This window comes from Pipistrellus kuhlii, unplaced genomic scaffold (assembly GCF_014108245.1).
Source record: "Pipistrellus kuhlii isolate mPipKuh1 unplaced genomic scaffold, mPipKuh1.p scaffold_m20_p_9, whole genome shotgun sequence".
Classification (NCBI taxonomy): Eukaryota; Metazoa; Chordata; class Mammalia; order Chiroptera; family Vespertilionidae; genus Pipistrellus; species Pipistrellus kuhlii.
Window position 1 is genome coordinate 54,467,520 of NW_023425595.1, and position 19,988 is coordinate 54,487,507.

The window sequence follows — 19,988 nt, forward strand, 5'->3', positions numbered from 1 at the left end:
TATATATTCTATTTATTTTTGAAACTTATTTTTTTTCACTTGCAAACATGTCCATAATTGTTCATTGAGGCATTTTTATCATGCTTCAAAGATTTTTATCAAGCATTTAAAATCTTTGTCAGATAATTCTAACATCTCTATCACCTTGATTTTGGCATCTTTGGATTATCTTTTTCATTCAGTTTTAGATCTTCCTGGTTCTTTGAATGACAAGTGATTTTCTTTTGAGATCTGGACTTTTGTGTTGTGTTATAGACTCTGGGGCTTGTTTAGACCTTCAGCTTTGGCTGGCTGTCTTAGGAGACACCACCTCATTGCTATGTTGGTTGGGGTAAGGGCTGAGTTCTATCTCTTCACATGGTCTCCATTGACACCCTGGTGGGAATAGCCTCGTTTTAAAATGTTATATTTTGTTCTTAAAAATATTTTTTCTCCTATTGCATTTTTTAATTTGAAAGAGTGATATGTTATCATATTTTTACATTTTTAAATGTCTAATTATTTTTTAAAAAATAATTGAGTTTTAAACTTAAATATGATCATATGTCCAGAAAGTTGTAACTACCTAAATCTGAAATTTGGTTTCACCCACAAAGAAAGAAATGCATTGCAAAAGGCCAGCTCTCCAGTTCTACCTGTGTCTCCTGTGACCTTGAGTGCTCTGAATACTGCTTGAGTCCTATTGTTAGAGAAAGTTAGGGCCATGATGGTTATTTCTGTGGTAACAGTTGTGACTTCTCCTCTTTCATTTTTTATTTTATTTATTTGGGTCCTTTCTCTTTTTTTTCTTCATGAGTCTGGTTAAAATTTTATCAATTTAGTTTGTCTTTTCAAAGAACCAGGTCTAAATTTTACTAATCTTTTGTATTATTCTTCTAGATTCTATTGTGTTTATTTTCATTGTGATCTTTGTATTTCCTTTTATTCGCTTTGGGCTTTGTTTGCTTATCTGTTTTTAGTTTCTTTACATGTAAGATTAAATTATTTATTTGAGGGTTTTTTTTGTTTGTTTGTTTCTTGAGGTAGGCCTGTATTGCTATTAATTTTCCTCTTAGGACTGCTTTTACTGTGTCCCATAGATTTGGGGTTATTATATTTTAATTTTAATTTGTCTCAAGGTACCTTTTTTGTTTTGTTTTGTTAATCCCAAGGATATTTTCCCATTGATTTTTAGAGAGAATGAAAGGAAGGAGGAGAGAGAAACATCATTGATTTGAGAGGGACACATTGATTGCTTGCCTCCCCATGTGCCCCAACCAGGGCCAGGGATCGAACCTGCAAACAAGGTATGTGCTCTTGACCAGGATCAAACCCAGGACCCTTCAGACTGCGATCTGACACTCTATCTATTGAGACAAACTGGCTAAAGGGGCTCTAAGTATGTTTTGATTTGTTTCTTAATATTACTCTTAACCCATTTATTGCTTAGCAGTATGTTTTTTAACCTCCATTTGTTTGAGTGCTTTTTTTGTTTTATTCTTGTAATTGATTTCTAGTTTCATACCATTGTAGTTGAAAAAGATGTTTGATATTACAGTCTTCTTAAATTTATTGAGACTTGTTTTGTGTCCTAATATGGTTTATCCTGGAAAATTTTCCAGGTGAACTTGAAAATCATGTATATTCTGGGGCTTTGAGTGAAATACTAAAAAATATCAATTAAATTCATCTAGTATAATGTGTCATTTAAGGCTGCTATTCCCTTGTTGATTTTCTGTTTGAAAGATCTATCCATGATGTCAATGGTATTTTAAAGTCCCATAATATAATTGTATTACTGTCAATCTCTTCCTTTATGTCTATCAGTATTTCCTTTGTATATTTAGATGCTCCTATATTGGGTGCATAAATGTTTACAACAGTTATATCCTTTTCTTGGGATGATCTCTTTATCATTGGATATTATCTTTGTCTTTTGTTATAACCTTAGTTTTAAAGTCTATTTTGTGTGATATAAATAGTGCTACCAGCTTTTTTGTTTCCAATTGCATAAAATATCTTTTTCGATTCCTTTATTTTTAGGCTATATGTATCTTTATCTGAATTGGGTCTATTGTAGACAGCATCTATATGGATATTGTTTTCTTATTCATGCTGCTACCCTATGACTTTTGATGAAGACAATTATTGATAATGATAAAGGACATAAAAACCATAATAATAAACTGGTAATAACTGTGTATATATCATTAATATATTGATATATACACAGTTATTACCAGTTTATTATTTATATTTATGTTCCTTTTTTCATCTTCCTCTTTAAAAAGTCCCTTTAATGTTTTTTTATAATAATAATTTGTGAGTGATAAACTTCTTAGCTTTTTACTGTCTGGGAAGTTAAATTTAAATGAGAGTCTTGCTGGATAGAGTAGTCTTGGTTATAGGGCTTTGTGTTTCATCACTTTGAATATTTCATGCCAATCCGTTCTGGCCTGCAAATGTTCTGTTAAAAAAGTCAACTGACAGTCCTATAAGTGGTCCCTTGTAGTTAACTGTCTTTCTCTTAGTGCTTTTAAGATTCTCTTTTTGTCTTTAACCTTTCCCATTTTAATATGATGTGTCAGTGTTGGTCTTTTTGGGTCCATCTTATTTTGGACTCTGCTTCCTGAACTTGTATGTTTTCTTCTTTCACTAGGTTAAAGAAGTTTTTTCAGTACTTCTTTTAATAGGTTCTCAATCCCTTCTGGTTCCCCTATGATGATGTTCTTACACTTGATGTTTTCCAAGAAGTCCTTTAAAATAGAGGTTGCCAACCGGTGGTCCGCAGACCACTGGTGGTCTATGAGGTCCAAAGTTTGCAACCACTGCTTTAAATATCCTCATTTTTTAATTCTGTTTTCTTTTGGCTTTCTTTTATTAGGTGTTTTCTGCTGCCTTATATTCCAAATTTCCAATTCAGTCCTTTGCTTTATCTAATCTGATATTGGTTCATTTTAGTGTAGTTTTCATTTCAGTTATTGTATTCTACATTTCTGGTTGATTCTCTTTTGTTTTTATGTCCTTTTTATACCATTGAAGTTCTCACTAAGTTCACTGAGAATTATTTTAACCATTGTTTTGAACTCTATATCTGGTAGGTTACTTGCCTCCATTTCATTTCATTCTTTTTCTGGAGATTTCTCCTGTTCTTTCGTCTGTAGTGTTTCCTTTTCTTCCCATTTTGGCTGTCTCTCTGTGTTTGTTTCTATATATTAGGTGGGTCTTTTATGTCTCCCATTCTTGGTATCATGGCCTTATATAATAGGTGTTCTATGGGGCCAAGTGGTACATGTCCCTAATCACCTGAGCCAGGTGTTCCAAGAGTGTCCCTTTTGTGGATGATGTCTGCCCTCCTTTTAAGTTGTTGTTTGTTTGTCTTATATTTGTATTTATTGCTTTCAGTTTTATATTCCACATATGAGTAAAAGTCATATGGTTCTTGACTTCTATATCTCATTTATTTCACTTAGCATGATATTTTCAAGGTGCTGCAAATGGCAGTATTTTATCATTTTTATGGTTTAGTAATATTCCATTGTATATATGTACCACATCCTATGTATACCATCATCTATCAAAGGAAATTTCAGTTGTTCCCATGTCTTAGTCACCATGAATAATGCAGCAATGAACATAGTGGATCTTCTATCTTCACATATAGATACCAAATTTTTCTAACATTATTAGCTGAGAAAACTCTTTTCCTCATTGAATGGTTCTGGCGCCCTTCTTGTAAATCATCTGACCTTGTCAGGGTTTATTTCTTGGCCCTATACTTAACATAACAACCAATTTTAAATTTTTGGTCTGTACAGTATTTTCTTGACTGCTCATAATTTACAAGACTGCATCTTTCACCAATGAATTAGTTATTGCATTACAGAAAATAAGGTAGCCTTTGAGAAAAGAAATTTTCTACAGCAGAACTTGGGAAGTAGGATATTAGAAAGAGCCTCATTATAAAGCCTTCTCTTTGACCTGGATAAAGTTCTGAGATTACTTTGTAACCACTTACAAAGCTAATTTTTGCCAATTGCTTTTTAAAAATGTTAAATGTGTTGTTTCTAAATCAGCAAAATTTTTAAATATATACGGTGCCCTAAAAATGTAAACATACTTTAACAGCTCGTAGCTCAGTTTTTAAAATAAAATGTATTTTAATAAATACTGCTTTTCTAATTATTCAAAGTATGTGTATACATTTTTTTGAGACACACTATATTACTAGTATAATGCATTGTTTTGAAACTATTTTCTGTGTTGAAATTTTTAAAACTTATTATCTAATTCTTCTTTATGTTTAAATTTAGATATTTTGAAGAGAAACAAAAAGAACAAGAAGAAAGAGAACACGAAATTAGAGAACAAATACTTCAACAAAGAAAACAGAAGTTTGAAGAAGTTACTGAAAAATTCCAGCGGGCCCATATCCCTCTTTCACAGCGGAGGAGACCAGGTATCTTATTTCTAGAACAATATGAGAACAAAAATGAAAAATACAATATAATATAATATAATATAATATAATATAATATAATAATTGCATTTGACTTGAATAGACAAAATAATAAAGAAACAAAGTAGAAATTAAATTAAAATTAAAAAGACCAGTATCCCTTTTTAAGTAATAGGACTTTAAACAAATGAAAAATTGCAATTTAATTTAGGTTTAATTTGGAGAATATTGTAGTAATACATGTTTAGTGAACACATAAAGATGCTTCCTATCCCTTTTCTTTCTGAAGCTTTGACAGTTTGCTATTAATTCTGTGTTACTATTTAAGGTATAAAAAATGTAGATGGATACCAAAGAATCAGCCACCATCACATTTAAATTCTTAATTGTTTGCAGGTCTTAGATTGTTGGGTTATATCACTGTGTAGACTTTCTTTTTATTGATATTTTGATAGTCTCTCAAATATGAATTTGAGTAACATGTGAATAAGTGCCAGAATAAATGTGACACCAATTTACTGAAACTAAATGTTAAATTTTCCTTTTATAAAGCTATTTTATAGATAAAATTAAAAATAATATAACATTTAAGCCAGTATAAAGTATCAATAGAATCAAACTTGTGAAAATTCAAAATTTACTAATACAGCCAACAAAATATCAATATGTTGTATGTAGCCCTGGGCTAAGTGCAACTATAGAGAAATCTAATTGTACTCTACCATTAAAGATCTCACAGCTTGTTTTGGAGCTGAGAGTAATATAAACATTGTCAATAAGTATAGTGATAATTGCTATCGTAGCAGGATGTATTGTGAGAACATAGAGCAAACACTAAACTTATGCAGGAATATCAAGGACATCATCCCTGGAAAAAATAACTTAATTTTAACCTTACAAAATAAGCATTATGCCAGTCAAGAGAAACCAAGCCAAAAATTAAAAAACAAAACAAAAACAAAAAACCTTCCCAGACAGAAGGAATCATTTTTACAAATAAATTATGTGTTGCAGTATATCTGAAGCATAGTATGGGGGGGGGGGGGGGGGGAAGAGAGAAGAGAAGTGGTTTTGAGGCTAGAAAAATTTCAGTTGGAACCAATTCTCAAAAAGTCTTGTATGCCATGATAGGAATTTCATCTTTCTTTTTTTTTTTTTTTAATATATTTTATTGATTTTTCACAGAGAAGAAGAGAGGGATAGAGAGTTAGAATCGTCGATGAGAGAGAATCATCGACCAGCTGCCTCCTGCACACCCCCCGTCGGGGATGTGCCCGCAACTAAGGTACATGCCCTTGACCGGAATCGAACCCGGGACCCCTCAGTCCACAGGCTGACGCTCTATTCACTGAGCCAAACCGGTGCCGGCAGGAATTTCATCTTTCTCCAAAATGAAATCAATGTTTTTTAATTGAAACACAAACCATTATTGTGCCAGTAAGAGATATTTCGGTCATTAAGGGCAGCTAGTAATAATGCTAAAAATAATAATAGCTTAAAGGTGAAAGGGATTTATTTTTCTCTTGTATTTTATGAAAGCCTGAGGTTGTTTTGATGTTTATGCAGTGTCACCAGACTCTTCTGTCTCACAGCTCAACCATCCTTATTATGAGGTTTATATTTCTTTATCCTCATGGTTTTATGGTAGCTGCTGGAGCTCCAGCCATCATGTCAATGCTATAGGCAAGGAAGAAGGAAGAAATATAAAGGCCAAAAGGCTATACCTCTGAGCTACCTTTAAATATTTTATAAATATATATATATATTGATAAATGAAGCCATAGAAAACATAAGCTAAATAACAGAGTATAAACCAAAGACTGAGCATAGGGCCTAAAATAAAGCCTTTATACACACTATTTATATACCTACATTTACTATAGGTAGAGCAAGAAAAACTAAAAGTGGATTTTGAGAAGTAGTTATCAAGAAAGCAGATGCGAATCAAAATAAAATAATGTATAGGAAAACAAAAGGGGAGGTAGTTTTAAGAGAGAAGATATAATAATTTTGTCAAGTGCCTCAGAGAAGTAATTACCTCTCATGAATACTGTTTGCTTGAAAAAGGGTGCTATCAGAGGGTCTAGGTTCAAAGAGTCAAAAGAGATTTTGCAAAAACAAATGATGTACTTTCATTAAACCTGTATTTATCACTGACTTCCAGGATATATTAAGTGTAAAATTAAGACCCAGGTCAGTATACATAATATTTTGCCTTCTATGTGAGAAAAGGGGGAAATTTCAATACATTTACTTGTATTAGCATAAAGAGATAATGAAAGAATATATGAATGAGCAATGAGAGCAAGCTGTCAAATATGTATCATATATTCTTTATTTCTGAATATGAATATATTACCTATACAAAATATTAAATTAATAATTTCAGAAAATTCAGTGCTATCAATGAAGAACAAGAACAAAACTATGTAAGACAACTATTTGTCTATGGGTTTAGTTTATCATGTATGCATGATAGCTGACTCCCATGCTACAAAAGAAGGACAACAGATTGATGTTAGAGGGAGAATATGAGAGTAAAAGAAAGGCACAATTGGGTTAAATGAAATAATAATGCCCTAATACACAGTAAGCATTCAAAAAATGTAATCTTATATTATCCTCAGCAAATGAGAGGTAGTTACTGGGAGGTCATAAGATAACAACAAAAGTAGTAATGGTGCCAAAACCGGAAGAGCGTAGGTCTGTGGACTGAAGGGTCCCGGGTTCGATTCTGGTCAGGGGCATGTACTTTGGTTGCGGGCACATCCCCAGTGGGGGGTGTGCAAGAGGCAGCTGGTTGATGTTTCTCTCTCATCGACATTTCTGGCTCTCAATCTCTCTCCCTTCCTCTCTGTAAAAAATCAATAAAAATATGTTTTAAAAAAAAAAGTAGTAATGGTGGTTGTAAATTGACCTAAGTTTTTAAGTTGTCTTTGATAGACAAGTGGTGCAAGTTAATAAAAGCAAAACTCAAACTATCAACTAGCATAACTAAACAGTCATTAGCAAAGTATATATAAAACAATTTACACAACTTTTTCAGTAAATTCAAGAAAGTCCCAGTTCTCCATCTTTTGAGGTTCTCTGCACCTTAAATGAAAGGTCCATACACAGCCACATTCCAGAGACAGAATTCTGTGCCTTCTGGTATTGGAGATCAGAAATGTTCCTATATCAATGGCTGGACACTAACTAGACTGGTTACAGATCAAACATGAAGTGCCATTCGTAATGTAAAAAGTATAGACCTCCCTAGATTCTTATTCTTTGTTCATGCAAGGGTTGGGACTGATTAAAATGTTTAGGCAAATCCACTTGTTTTGAATGCCTTCAACAAAGAAAGTCCATATTAAATACTTATCAGACTACTCAAAAGGCTATTATTTTTCACTAATAAAACCTATTTTGGCCATTGATTATGCTAATTAGAAAAATCTAAGCTTGATAGTATCTGCCTCAAGAAGACTGGTTCTTTATGATTAGAATATCCAGCAAACCATTCCATAATTGTCTTTTGGTCACTAGTATATTATGCTATTATTCCTTAATTGGGGAAATGGACTATCTCTAGAGTTCAAGTTTGAACTAATCCATACATATTAATATACTGGTTTTGCTTAAGCATTTTAAGGTAAATAACAAACATTGTAATAAGGGAAGTTTTATGGCATGGATTTTTCAAAGGAGAAAGCAGGAAAGACAGTTTGGAAATGCCAGGCCTTGAATTATAGGTAGTATGTAATCAGAGAAAAATCATGTCCTCACTTAAGAGGGTTTCAGGAGAAACAATATACTTAAAAGATAGCTGTGTTTCGCCAAGCCAGTGTAGATCAGTGGTTGAGCATCAACCTATGAACCAGGAAGTCACAGTTCAGTTCCCAGTCAGGGCTCATCCCCAGATTGCTGGCTCAGATTGTAGACTCAAACCCCAGTAGGGGACTTGCAGGAGGCAGCTGATCAATGATTCTCATCATTGATGTTTCTATTTCTCCCTCTCCCTTCCTCTCTAAAAAAAAAATTAAAATATATATGTATTTTTAAAAAGACAGTTGTGTTTCAATTCAAACAAGAAGGTAAGTTAGAGGTGCAAAGTAATATGTAGTTGAAGTCTATATAATGTATAACTTTGAATAAGTCAATTACCTTCTGTATGCTTCAGTTTCCTCAGTGGCAAATGGAGATTCAAATAGCATCTACCTTGTGCTCGCTTTGGCAGCACATATACAAATAGCATCTACCTCATAGGGCATTGTGAGCATTAAATTAAATAATACTTAGAAAATGCTTAAAAAATCATGCCTACAATATATAATGCCTAACTCAATATATGTTAGTTGGTTTTTCCAATAGCTTCCCCTTTTCTTCATAAGAATATTTTTGCTCAGTGGTTAGACTATTGGCCCATGGGCCAAAGGTTTGTGCATTCTATTCCCAGTCAAGGGCATGTACCTGGGAGGCAGCCAATCAATGCATCTCTCTCACATTGATGTTTCTTTTCCTCTCTCTCTTTCTCTCTCTCTTTCTCTCTTTCTCTCTCTCTTCCTAACTCCGCTCTCACTCTCCACTCTCTCTCCCTCTCTTCCATTTGAAAATCAATGGAAAAAAATATCCTCGGGTGAGGAATTTTAAAATATACATATTTATTTATTTATAAGTTTTGTCAGAAATTTATTTAACTCTGAGATGAAATGTAATGAGTTTTGCATGCAAGAACAAAGAATCTGGACACTTTTCACAGTTTCTTTTTTTCCAGGTAAATATTCTTAAAATTGGTTATGATAATTTAGAGGTAGCAATTTCTCTTTGTGGATTAGATATCTAAATTAAAATATTTAGACTATTCTTAAATACTATTTTCTTCTTATCAAAGTTTTAAATATAATATTTTATCATTGACCAATTAAATTACATAAAGAGATTGTTGAAGATGAAGTGATTCTGTACGATTTGATCTTTATTATCTCCTTAGTTTTTCAAAAACCAGTGCCTCCATTAGAAGAGGCTCTCAAACAAATTCAAGAATCCAACTTAAAATCACAAGTATCCTCTTCTTACAGACCAACTATAAACTTGAGGTAAGTAATTTACTATTGTGTGAATTATTAATGTATAATAATTAAATAAGTTTCTAGTTGCTGAGTTTATAGGCCTTTTCATCAGTTAATCCTCACTCCTTAATTACTATTTTATTTTCACAGATTAAATTAAGGTTAAGTGGAATATAAATATTTTGCTTCAAGAATAAGGCAAAATTTTAGTTTGTTGTCTTGGAATTACAGTGCTGCTTAGGTTGAACAATTATCTTTGGAAACTATCATCAAAACCATTTTTAAGTATTGATATTGGTTATTTATCTTTGCCAAGATGAGAAAATTGTGTTGAATTATAGTGATATAATTTTAAGTAAAAGGAGTAACTCTATGGTTAGAAATGGGTTTTCCTCACTGAAAATCTTTCATTGATGTCTTGAAAAAGCTACAGTGTCTCCTGCTTGCTCTCCAGGTTAGCTTAAATGTGTCATCTAGAAACAATAAGATGGCCAACCAATAGAGTACTCTCTGACATCCCATATTTCCCATTTATTTATTAGAAATGTTTGTTGAAGCATAACACTAGGTCAAGAATTGTAAAGGGAAAAGTATAACAATGTAAAATGCAATCCTACATAATAATAGAGGGATATGCAAATTGTCCATTACTCTGTAACATAACGACCATTTAGCAGGCTGTGTGGGCAGCAGGCTCAGGTGGGCAGGCCACGGCAGCCAGGGGACATGAGCCTGCAGCGCCTCCTCTAGAGTTGGGGAGCTAATGACGGGCAGGCGCTGGACCTCCTCCAACAGCCCTCTCCAGCAGACATGGGGCTGCTGAGACCCAGGCTGGGTCTCTGGCCACAGATGTAAAGGTTCGCGGAGACCAACTCTATCAGGTCGCCCAGAGGCCATATGGCCAGGCCGCAGGGTGCCCAAACCCAGTGCCTGTTCAAGATGTGAAACACAGAGGAGGTGCAGGATGAAATCCAGAGAATGGGATGTGAGGTTCAAGACTCACTCCCTTTGGGCTTTGTCCTTCTTGGCCCACCTGAGGGGCAGTTCCTGGGCGGGCAGAGCAAGGAGTGCAGAGTGCAGCCCATGGGGTGCACTGGAGAGGGCTTGTGGTATGATTAATTAATGAATAGTGAAACCACTTATCAAAATGAGTATTAGGGAAGAAGCTGTTTAATGGAGGAAATAACTGGGAGGAGAGTATGTTGTTGAGTTTAAGATACTTATGAGATATCTGGGGTCAGTTACTCACGGTAAGAAGTCTAGGCCATAAATATAGATATGATAGTTGCCAATGAATAGATGAAACTAAAGCTGTGAGTCAGTACTCACTCACCTGTGGTAATCTTGGGTTCAGGTAAACAGTTAAACATGACTACAAAAAACCATGTTTGGCTTCAAATGGAGGACAGAAGACACCTAATATCAATAATCAACATTCTTAAATAGGAGGAATCTTCATGGCAGGCCACAAAGCAGTCCAAGAGCTAGTCTTTTCTATGCCCTTCTCCTCACAAGGACAGTTCAGCTACAAGGAAAAGAGGTCACAATGTGTGGGCACTCTGGGTTAGAAATCTCATGTTCTAAACAAGACCATTATTTCTTGTGATGATTCCACATGAATAGCTTCCAGGTCCATGCAAGAGACATGTCCAGCCAGTTATAAGAATTACCACACTCAGGGAAACCCAAAGCTATAGCTTCCTACCGAATACTTATGGTTTATTGACAGTTCTCTCAATTCAGATGCAATTTACCAATGAAGAGTCATTTTTAACATAATTAATGTGCCTTCTAATACAGTTCAAATCCTACTAATAATCCAGGGGGACAGATTTAGAAAGTTAGCCCCAAGTCACATTGGTCCAAAAAGAACAGATTTTGCTAACTCTTCACTCACATGCAGATATAATAAGATAACACAGGCAGTATAAATAAGATTACACAGAGAGTATAATCAAAGAAGACAGTCACATATCTTTCAAAAATTCTAGCATGTAAAAGACAAACAAAAAAAGAGTAGTCAAGAAAGACCCTGAGGAAAAACAACCAGAAAAGTGGGAAAATAATCAGGAAAGCATGATAATATGGAAACCAAGGGAATTAAAGTCAGGAAAAATAGCAGTCAAGTATCTATTTTTACAATTATTAGGTCAATTAGTTAATTATTAGCAAAATCAATACTTTGAAGTGGTAGAGGTAGAAGCTAGATAGCAAGCAGTATGTTAAGGGAAAAGTAAAAGTTGAGGCAGTGAAGGCAGTACTTGTAGAGTACTATGGAAAAGCTTGTCTGAAAAGGGAAGATGTCTGACAATCAGAGTAGGGGTTTAGGGTCCAGAGGGAATTTAGAGTGATAAAGATTTCCAAACCATTTAGTGTAGAAGTAATGTGCATTTTTGTACAGTTTTTACTCTCGAGTTTCTTTTTCTATGTATCAATTGTTATCCTTTGTGTTATCAGATATTTTTAATAAAAAAGCTCTTTGTACTATGAATGAAAGGAGAGAATTTTTTGTTTAACAGTGTATAGTTTCTTAAAGTCTTAGAACAGGTAAACTATCACAACTTTGATTTCCCTATAACAAACAAGCATAGTTATCATTACACTAAATCTCTGCTAGGACCATTGAATAACATACATCATCATTGTTTTATGAGAAATTGTCTTCATTCTAAATTAGAATACATAATGTTTATATTATTCTTGTAATCCTATATAATAAAGAGCTAATATGCTAATTAGACCGAACAGCAGAATGGCCATCCAGATGACCTTCAGACAAAGCTGAGCCCCTTGAATGAATTTTGTGCATCAGGCCTCTAGTCTATATAATAAAAGCCTAAGCAACGCTTATGACAGAAAGACCAGAATGACCAGTCGCTATGATGTGTACTGACCACCAGGGATAGACACCCAATGCAGGAGCTGTCCCCTGGTGGTCAGTGTGCTCCCACAGGGGGAGTGCTGCTCAGCCAGAAGCCAGGCTCACGGCTGGCAAGTGCAGCAACAGTGGCGGGAGCCTCTCCCGCCTCCTTGGCAGCACTAAGGAGCAACAAGCTGAGCATTAAGGAGCAGTGAGCAGGCAGGCAGAAAAGAGCAAAGAAACAAGGTGTCCTGGACTGCGAGAGGGCACAGGCCAACCTGAAGAACACTCCTCCCTCTCCCATTTCGTGCACCAAGCCTCTAGTATACTATATTGAAATACACTGTTATGACTATGGCTTTTTGATACCTATATCTATATATACACACAAGCAAGTTATGTATTTGGAAAATAACATGTAAAAAATTTATAGAGAGAACCCTGGTTTTCTTATTAAAAAGTTGAACTTTTCTTCACAGATAACTAACATATTAAATAATGTGTGTGAAAATGCTTTGTAAACTATAAAATGATATACAAATATAAGATATTAAAGTATTAATGGTCAGATGTAAGGTTAATAGAAATATTTATATGTAATATTTATCACAAATATAAGTAAGATGCAAGTATTGAAGAGCTATTGTTACCGTAAAAAGACATTTTTTGGAATATAATCCTAAAATGCATTAATGAATAAAGCAGTCATGTGCCAGTTAATGACTGGGATACATTCTGAGAAATGTGTAATTAAACAATTTCATCATTGTACAAAATCATAGAGGGTCCATACACAAACCTAGGTAGTATAGCCTACTACACATCTAGGCTGTGAAGCATGTTACTGTACAAAACAGCAAATTAGATGAAACACGAGGAAATTATGCAGTCAAGAGACAGTGAATGCCAGATGTGTGAGCTTGCTGACAGTGTAACACAGCACGCCATTTTACAACAAACTTGTTTTTTATAAACAAGTACGCTCTAAAATAACAATAGAAATATATAGGTAGCATAGTTGCTTATTATCATTATCAAGGATGATGCACTGTACATGATTGTATGTGCTGTAGGTTTGTTTATTCCAGCATCACCAGAAACATGTAAGGAATGTGTTGGGCTAAGATGATATAATGGCTACGACATCACTAGACAGTAGAAATTTTTTATTTCCCTAATAATCTTACAGGACTACAGTCATATATATGGTCTATCATTGACCAGAAATGTCATTATGCAGCAAATCACTGTACTGCCAAGAAATAAGGAATTTTCAAAGAAATGGAGATATATTAGTACCCATAAACAATTGTTCTAATATGGAAAATATTAATAGTAGATATAAAAAATTTAAGATTTTGGTAATGTGGTATTCTAAAGGAGAAAAAAAATTATATGAAAAAATGAAAGGTATTGAAAGCTTAAGCCTCAAGAAAAAGAATTTGTTCATATGACAATTGAAGCTGCCTCAGGAAATACTGAAATACAAAAATGTTAATATGGGACTAACATTTAACATATAACTAATCAACCTCCCAGCACATTTAAAATCCTTATCACAAAGATAATATACTTGACTTTTCTGATAGATGTACGATAAAGAAGCTATATTTTACTCTCATATTAAATTTTTATACTTTAAAAGATGTTGTTAGATATCTATCTCCAATATCCATGTATTTGTGGTTAGACCACATATTCTAAACCACATGCTATCCTGAGAAATCTGGCCAGAGCTGAGCAGCAGTCTACTTGACCTCTATTTGCCCTTTGTACTAATGCTTTAAATCAGATCATCTAGCCCAGTGGTCGGCAAACTGCGGCTCGTGAGCCACATGCAGCTCTTTGGCCCCTTGAGTTTTTAGCAAAGGACAGCTTAGGAGTTCCCTAATTAAGTTAATAACAATGTACCTACCTATATTGTTTAAGTTTAAAAAATGTTTTGCTCTCAAAAGAAATTTCAGTTGTTGTACTATTGATATTTGGCTCTGTTGACTAATGAGTTTGCTGACCACTGATCTAGCCTATATTTATTATCCATACGACTATCAGACTTCTGAGAGGTGAAAATATTCTGCCAGGACCGGTTTAGCTCAATGGATAGAGCGTCGGCTTGGGGACTAAAGGGACCCGGGTTCGATTCCGGTCAAGGGCATGTACCTTGGTTGCGGGCATATCCCCAGTAGGGGGTGTGCAAGAGGCAACTGATCGATGACTCTCTCTCATCGATGTTTCTAACTCTCTATCTCTCTCCCTTCCTCTCTGTACAAAATCAATAAAATATATTAAAAAAATATTCTAAGAGCAAGGAATGAGAAAAAGGGAATCTGAATAAGCTATGTACATTTCTCAGCCCATGTGAGAGCACATGATTGAACAAAGAAAATTATACATGGATCCTAAGGACAGAAAAAATATTAATCCTATGTGCAACCCATACACTAAAAATAAAAATAAACTAAAAAATCATCTTAATAAGACTGTCTCTCTACCTGCCTGTCCAAATACTTTTCCACCTGTGCAGATCCATTCCTGCCTGTCCAGCTGTCTCCACATCTGATTCCTACTTACCTGATCACCTGCCTTCCTCACGGGCCCCATTGCTATCCCACCAATCCCAAATTCTTCCAAGCTATCCTACTGTTTCTCCCACTCGCCAGCCCTTTACCCTGCCTATCCATCCATCTGTTCCCTCTACTCTTTCGAAGACCTTTTTACCAGGCCCATTATTGTCCTACCCAATTAAATATCTTCCTCGACCTCCAGCCCCAGTAACTCCCAGCTTTTCTAACAGTTTTCCTTTCCTACCAGCCCCAATTCCTTGTGGCCCACCTGACCATTTACCACAGCCACCCCGAAGTTCCCCAACCATTTCTGATTCTGACTCACATAGCAAGTTATTTTACAAAACTTTCAGGCGTAAACATTTCCTTCCAGCACAACTTTCTACCTCAGCCACTCGAATGCCTCCCCTTGTTCGCCGTTCCCTTCCAGCTCAACTGGTTGTTTCCCCAATCCCTTTGGAAACTTTCCCAGCTTTGAAGCCTTCCAGTTTATCCAGTCATCCCCCTCATCAATTTGTCCCCACCCTTTCTCATGTTGCTCCATTGCCAGAACATTCTGCTAGCTTAGATTCTTTCCAGTCAGTCCAGCAATCTGTTCCACAAACCACATTGTCAAATCTGCCCCAGGCTATTGCAGACCATCCACCTGCCTCTCTTCTCTGCTGTCCACCTCCCTATCATTCTCCATCCCCTTCTTTGTCTTCATCTCCTTCTAATTCCTCATCCTCTTCTTCACCCTCTGTACAGTTTTCTTCCTCTTCATCCTTGCCTGCTTCTCCTTCATCTTCCTCTCCTATCTCTCCATCCCTCCCTCCCTCACCTATCCCTCTTTCTTCCTCATCTTTGCATTTAACTCCCTCTCGATGTTTTCTTCCAACTTACTTAGATTTTCCCTCTCCAATTCCTCCTGATTCTTCTTCCTTTATAATTTCTTCTTCCTTTCCCCCCATGCTTCACTCTCCCTTTCTTTCTACCTCCCCATCTCCTTTTATTCCTATTCATCCCTTCAATACTCCTCACTGGGGGAAGAATGTAGAGAAGAGAAGAAAAGCAAGTGGAGTAGAGAAGAAAATAAAGAAGAAAGAGTTGAGAGACGACAACTTTAAAGGTAAATAAATTGAGTTTATTTAATACTTTGCAGATTTAGCAATGTTTTGTTTGGGAAGGGTGATTGAAGGGGAAAGAATATGTTAGAGTAGAAAGGACTAAAAGGAAGAGGGAGAAACATAATTTCAATGTTCAGAAATTTGTGTTAAATAACTTCTTCCTCTCCCTGATTCCCCTTTGGTCACAAAAGATAGTTAGGAATCTAGTACTCATTGACCCAGACTATTTCAGTTTGTCCAAATAAAAATATATTTGGGTATTGGAGATAGGTATATGTACATACATCACCTAAAAAATTTTTCTCTTCATTGACTTGAATAATTGAATTCAAATGAATTCAGAGTAAATGCCTTTGGGATTCACACTAATAGTCCTAGTGCAGCAGAAGTCAGCTTTTTTATATACCTCATCCTGATCCCACCTCCACCCAAAATCTTCCTTTGTTCTTTGTTTTGCACATTGTACTTATGCTAAAATGTTAACATGCTGTTAAGTTTCTAGAAGATGCAAAATTCTAGTAGAAGATGATATCATCCCCTGATGATTTTGGGGTGCCATTTTGGCACACTAAAAGTAGAGTCTACATTAAAGGTACCTTTCTGTGGCATAAAAACCATGCTTATATATGTGATTCAACCAAAACCAAGTGTGTGCACTCTTTTCCATGGAATAAGGTGCAAGCACTCAAGCGTAGTAAGTTAGAATGGAAATTCTTGCCTTCCTTGACAGGCAATTTTTATATTTTTTACCTACATGAATCTTCAACCAACTCAACAGTTAGAGTGATAGAACTATCTACTAGCCATGAAACCGACTTAGAACTAAGGGTAATGCAAATTATTATCCAGATAGGAATGCACTTAAAGAACTGAGGACTGACTCTTCACATCTATAGAAATTTCTTCTGTATCTGTCCTAAACATTAGAGGCATAGGATTTAATAATCAAAGTCATAAATAATTGGACATTCCTACATGAATGTGGAGTGCTTTATTAGAGCTATAATGCTACAACCGTTTTTATTCTATTGTTTACTGCATTAAATTCCCATGTTAATATATCTATATATTTATCCAATATCCTTATATGTAATTATCTGGACACACACACACATACATACATACATTACATGAATGTGTAGTTTACATGTATGTAAAAAGTTAACTTATTAAAATGTACTAAGCATTTTTATGTATGGTTCACAGAGCTATAGATAATGCCTTGACTTCATCACTATCAAAAAATGATCAGAAACATCTCTTATCCAAAATCAATTGTGATAAAGAAGTGAAGGAAAATAGCAGGATACACTTGCCTACTAAAAAGGATGCATTCCAGCTTAAACTAATGGAAACTCAGAAACTCCTAGAAGATCAACATCTAAGGAGTTTGCAAGTATGAAACTATATAATATTAATATTTTATGATCTAGTAACAATTCAATGTTCATTGCAGTTTTCTTCATTAAAGAAATTTATGCCATTTGTCAATGATAGCCATGAAAAAGAATGTGGATGAATCAACACAAATTTATCACATATCCTAGGAAAATAATTTCTTGTTTTTTTTTCTTATATTTTATTCATTTTTCCCTCCTCTATTTTTCTTTTTTCATCTTATATTTAGAAAAAATATGCTATATGAATGATATTTACTGACTAATAAGACAGCTATTTGAATTCCTTCTTTTTATAACAGCATAGTATTCCATTGTGTAGAAAGTAGAATGTAATATGTGTCACTATTAGAGACTGGATGATAAAATGCAACCTTAAAATTATACTGCATGTGGACATTAAGTTCTTAATGTAAATGCATTACAACTAGCAAAATAGTGCTTATATTCTATCTCTTAGGGCACTTACTTTGTTATTTTCCCACCAGTGAGTGGGATTTCAGCTGATTTTCCTGAAATATTCATGTGCTTTATTTTTCAATCCTTAGAGCTGATACCAAGATTAAATTCATAAACGTGGCCTGATTAATTTAATAACTAAGCAATAGTGGCAAGATTTAAGAAGCAAAGAGGGAGACTTCTAGCTATGATAAAATATATTCCTGGTATAAACCACTATAATTTGAATAAAATGTATAAGTCCTATGATTACATAGACTTTTTACCTAGACATACTCTCTGGATAAGCCTCAAAAAAATCCACAAGTTACTCAACTGCCTGTCAAAAAAAATCTTAACACTCTCTTAAAGAAGACTGAAATCTTGATACACAGCATAATGCTCACAATATCCAACATTTAATCACAACTTACTAGACATGTGAAAAAGCAGGAAAATATAACATAACTAGGAAAAACTTAGTCAATATAATTAAATGCAAAAATGACAGAAATAATGGAATCAACAGGAAGGAATTTAAAACCATTTTTATTAATATTTTCAAGGAATTAAAGTAAAAATGAACATAATGAAAAAGGATATTTTAAATGAACTAAATAAACCTACATCTGAAAAGCATATCTGAAATGAAAATTTTACTGGATGGGCAAAAAGATTAATGGACTTGAAGACATGGCAATAAAATTATTCAATTGAATCACTGAGAGAAAAAGACTAGAAATAAATGAAAAAAACATTATTGACCTGTGAGACAATATCAAGCATACAATTTAATTAAAATCCCAAAAAGAAGAAAGGGAATATTTAAAGAAACAATGATTAAAACATTTCAAATTAGGTCAAACTATAAGTCCACAGATCTAGAAAGCTCAACAAACTCCATGAAAGATAGCCAGCCAGAGGAACTCAGTGGTTGATGTCACCTGTGAACCAGGAGGTCATGTTTTGATTCCCAGTCAGAGCACATGCCTAGGTTGCAGGTTCGATCCCCAGTGTGGGGCATACAGGAGGCAGGTTAACAATAATTTTCTCTCATCATTGATGTTTCTGTCCTTCTTTCTGAAATAAATAGCATTTTTTTTAAAAGAAAAGAAGGATAAGCACAGATACATACACATATACATACACCCATGAAGGATATCAAAATCAAATCAAGCCAGAAGAGGAAAACATTTGTTACATGGATGCAAACAAAACTAAGATGCAACACTAGCTTCAAGACAAATGACAGTGAAAGAGGGGGGAAAATGATCAATCTAGAATCCTGTATCCAACTGAAATATCCTTCTGAATAAAGGCAAAATAGGCATTTTCAAATAAACAACTGAACACTGCACTACCCCAACATCTGCACTATAAGAAATGCTATAGGAAATTTTTCAGACAAAAGGAAAATCATATGAGTTGAAAACTCGGATCTATAGTGGCAGAAGATTAGTGGTAGTTATGGTGGTTAGGGATTAACTACAAAGAAACATGAGAGAACTTTTGGCAAATGGAAAGGTTCTATATATATTGTTTGGTATGGTGCTTATGGGTGAATAATTTGTCAAAACTCATTAAACTACACATTTAAAATAGGTGCATTTTATTGTAGATAAGTATTCTTAGTAAAATTGATTTAAAAACTAAAACACTCAAAAAACTTAAACACAAAGCATGTTAATTCTAGTACAGTTTATATCAGTAACTTACAAGAAAACTTGAAGCTGATCATAATGTTTCATTGTTGAGTGGTGAGAAAAATTCTAGGGATAGGGAATGTATAGTCTAAGGAAATCAGAAGTTAATGAACTTCTTTGAGGTGCTTAGGGAGATGAGGCCATTACAGACCTATTCAAACAGACCTTCTAATACAGATTTCTACATCTCATTAGAAAGTCCCCAGGCCTGGTTTCCTTATTATCCTATATAATAAAAGCTTAATATGCTAAATGTCTGGTCGTCTGGTCAGCCATTCAAGCAATAAAAGTGTAATATGCTATTGATATATAAAGGCTGCTCAACCACTTACTATGATGTGCGCTGACCACCAGGGGGCAGATGCTTCAACCGGTAGGTTAGCTTGCTGCTGGGGTCCAGCTGATCAGGACTGAGCATGATGGACCAGACA

General features: G+C 34.7%; 1 protein-coding gene across 6 annotated transcripts in view; it reads left to right on the forward strand.

Moving 5' to 3' along the window:
- The window catches only part of CEP126 (centrosomal protein 126), a 50,236-nt gene that overhangs the window by 7,022 nt on the left and 23,226 nt on the right, over positions 1–19,988 (forward strand). For 4 of the 6 annotated variants that reach the window (XM_036427563.2, XM_045577673.1, XM_036427565.2 and 1 more), the window contains exons 3-5: positions 4,293–4,438; positions 9,411–9,516; positions 17,226–17,415. In XM_036427563.2, coding sequence (XP_036283456.1) covers positions 4,293–4,438; positions 9,411–9,516; positions 17,226–17,415 — 442 coding nt within the window. Of the gene's footprint in view, positions 1–4,292; positions 4,439–9,410; positions 9,517–14,873; positions 16,022–17,225; positions 17,416–19,988 lie in introns of those variants that run through there. The other 2 variants (XM_036427564.2, XM_036427567.2) reach the window with 2 other exon arrangements.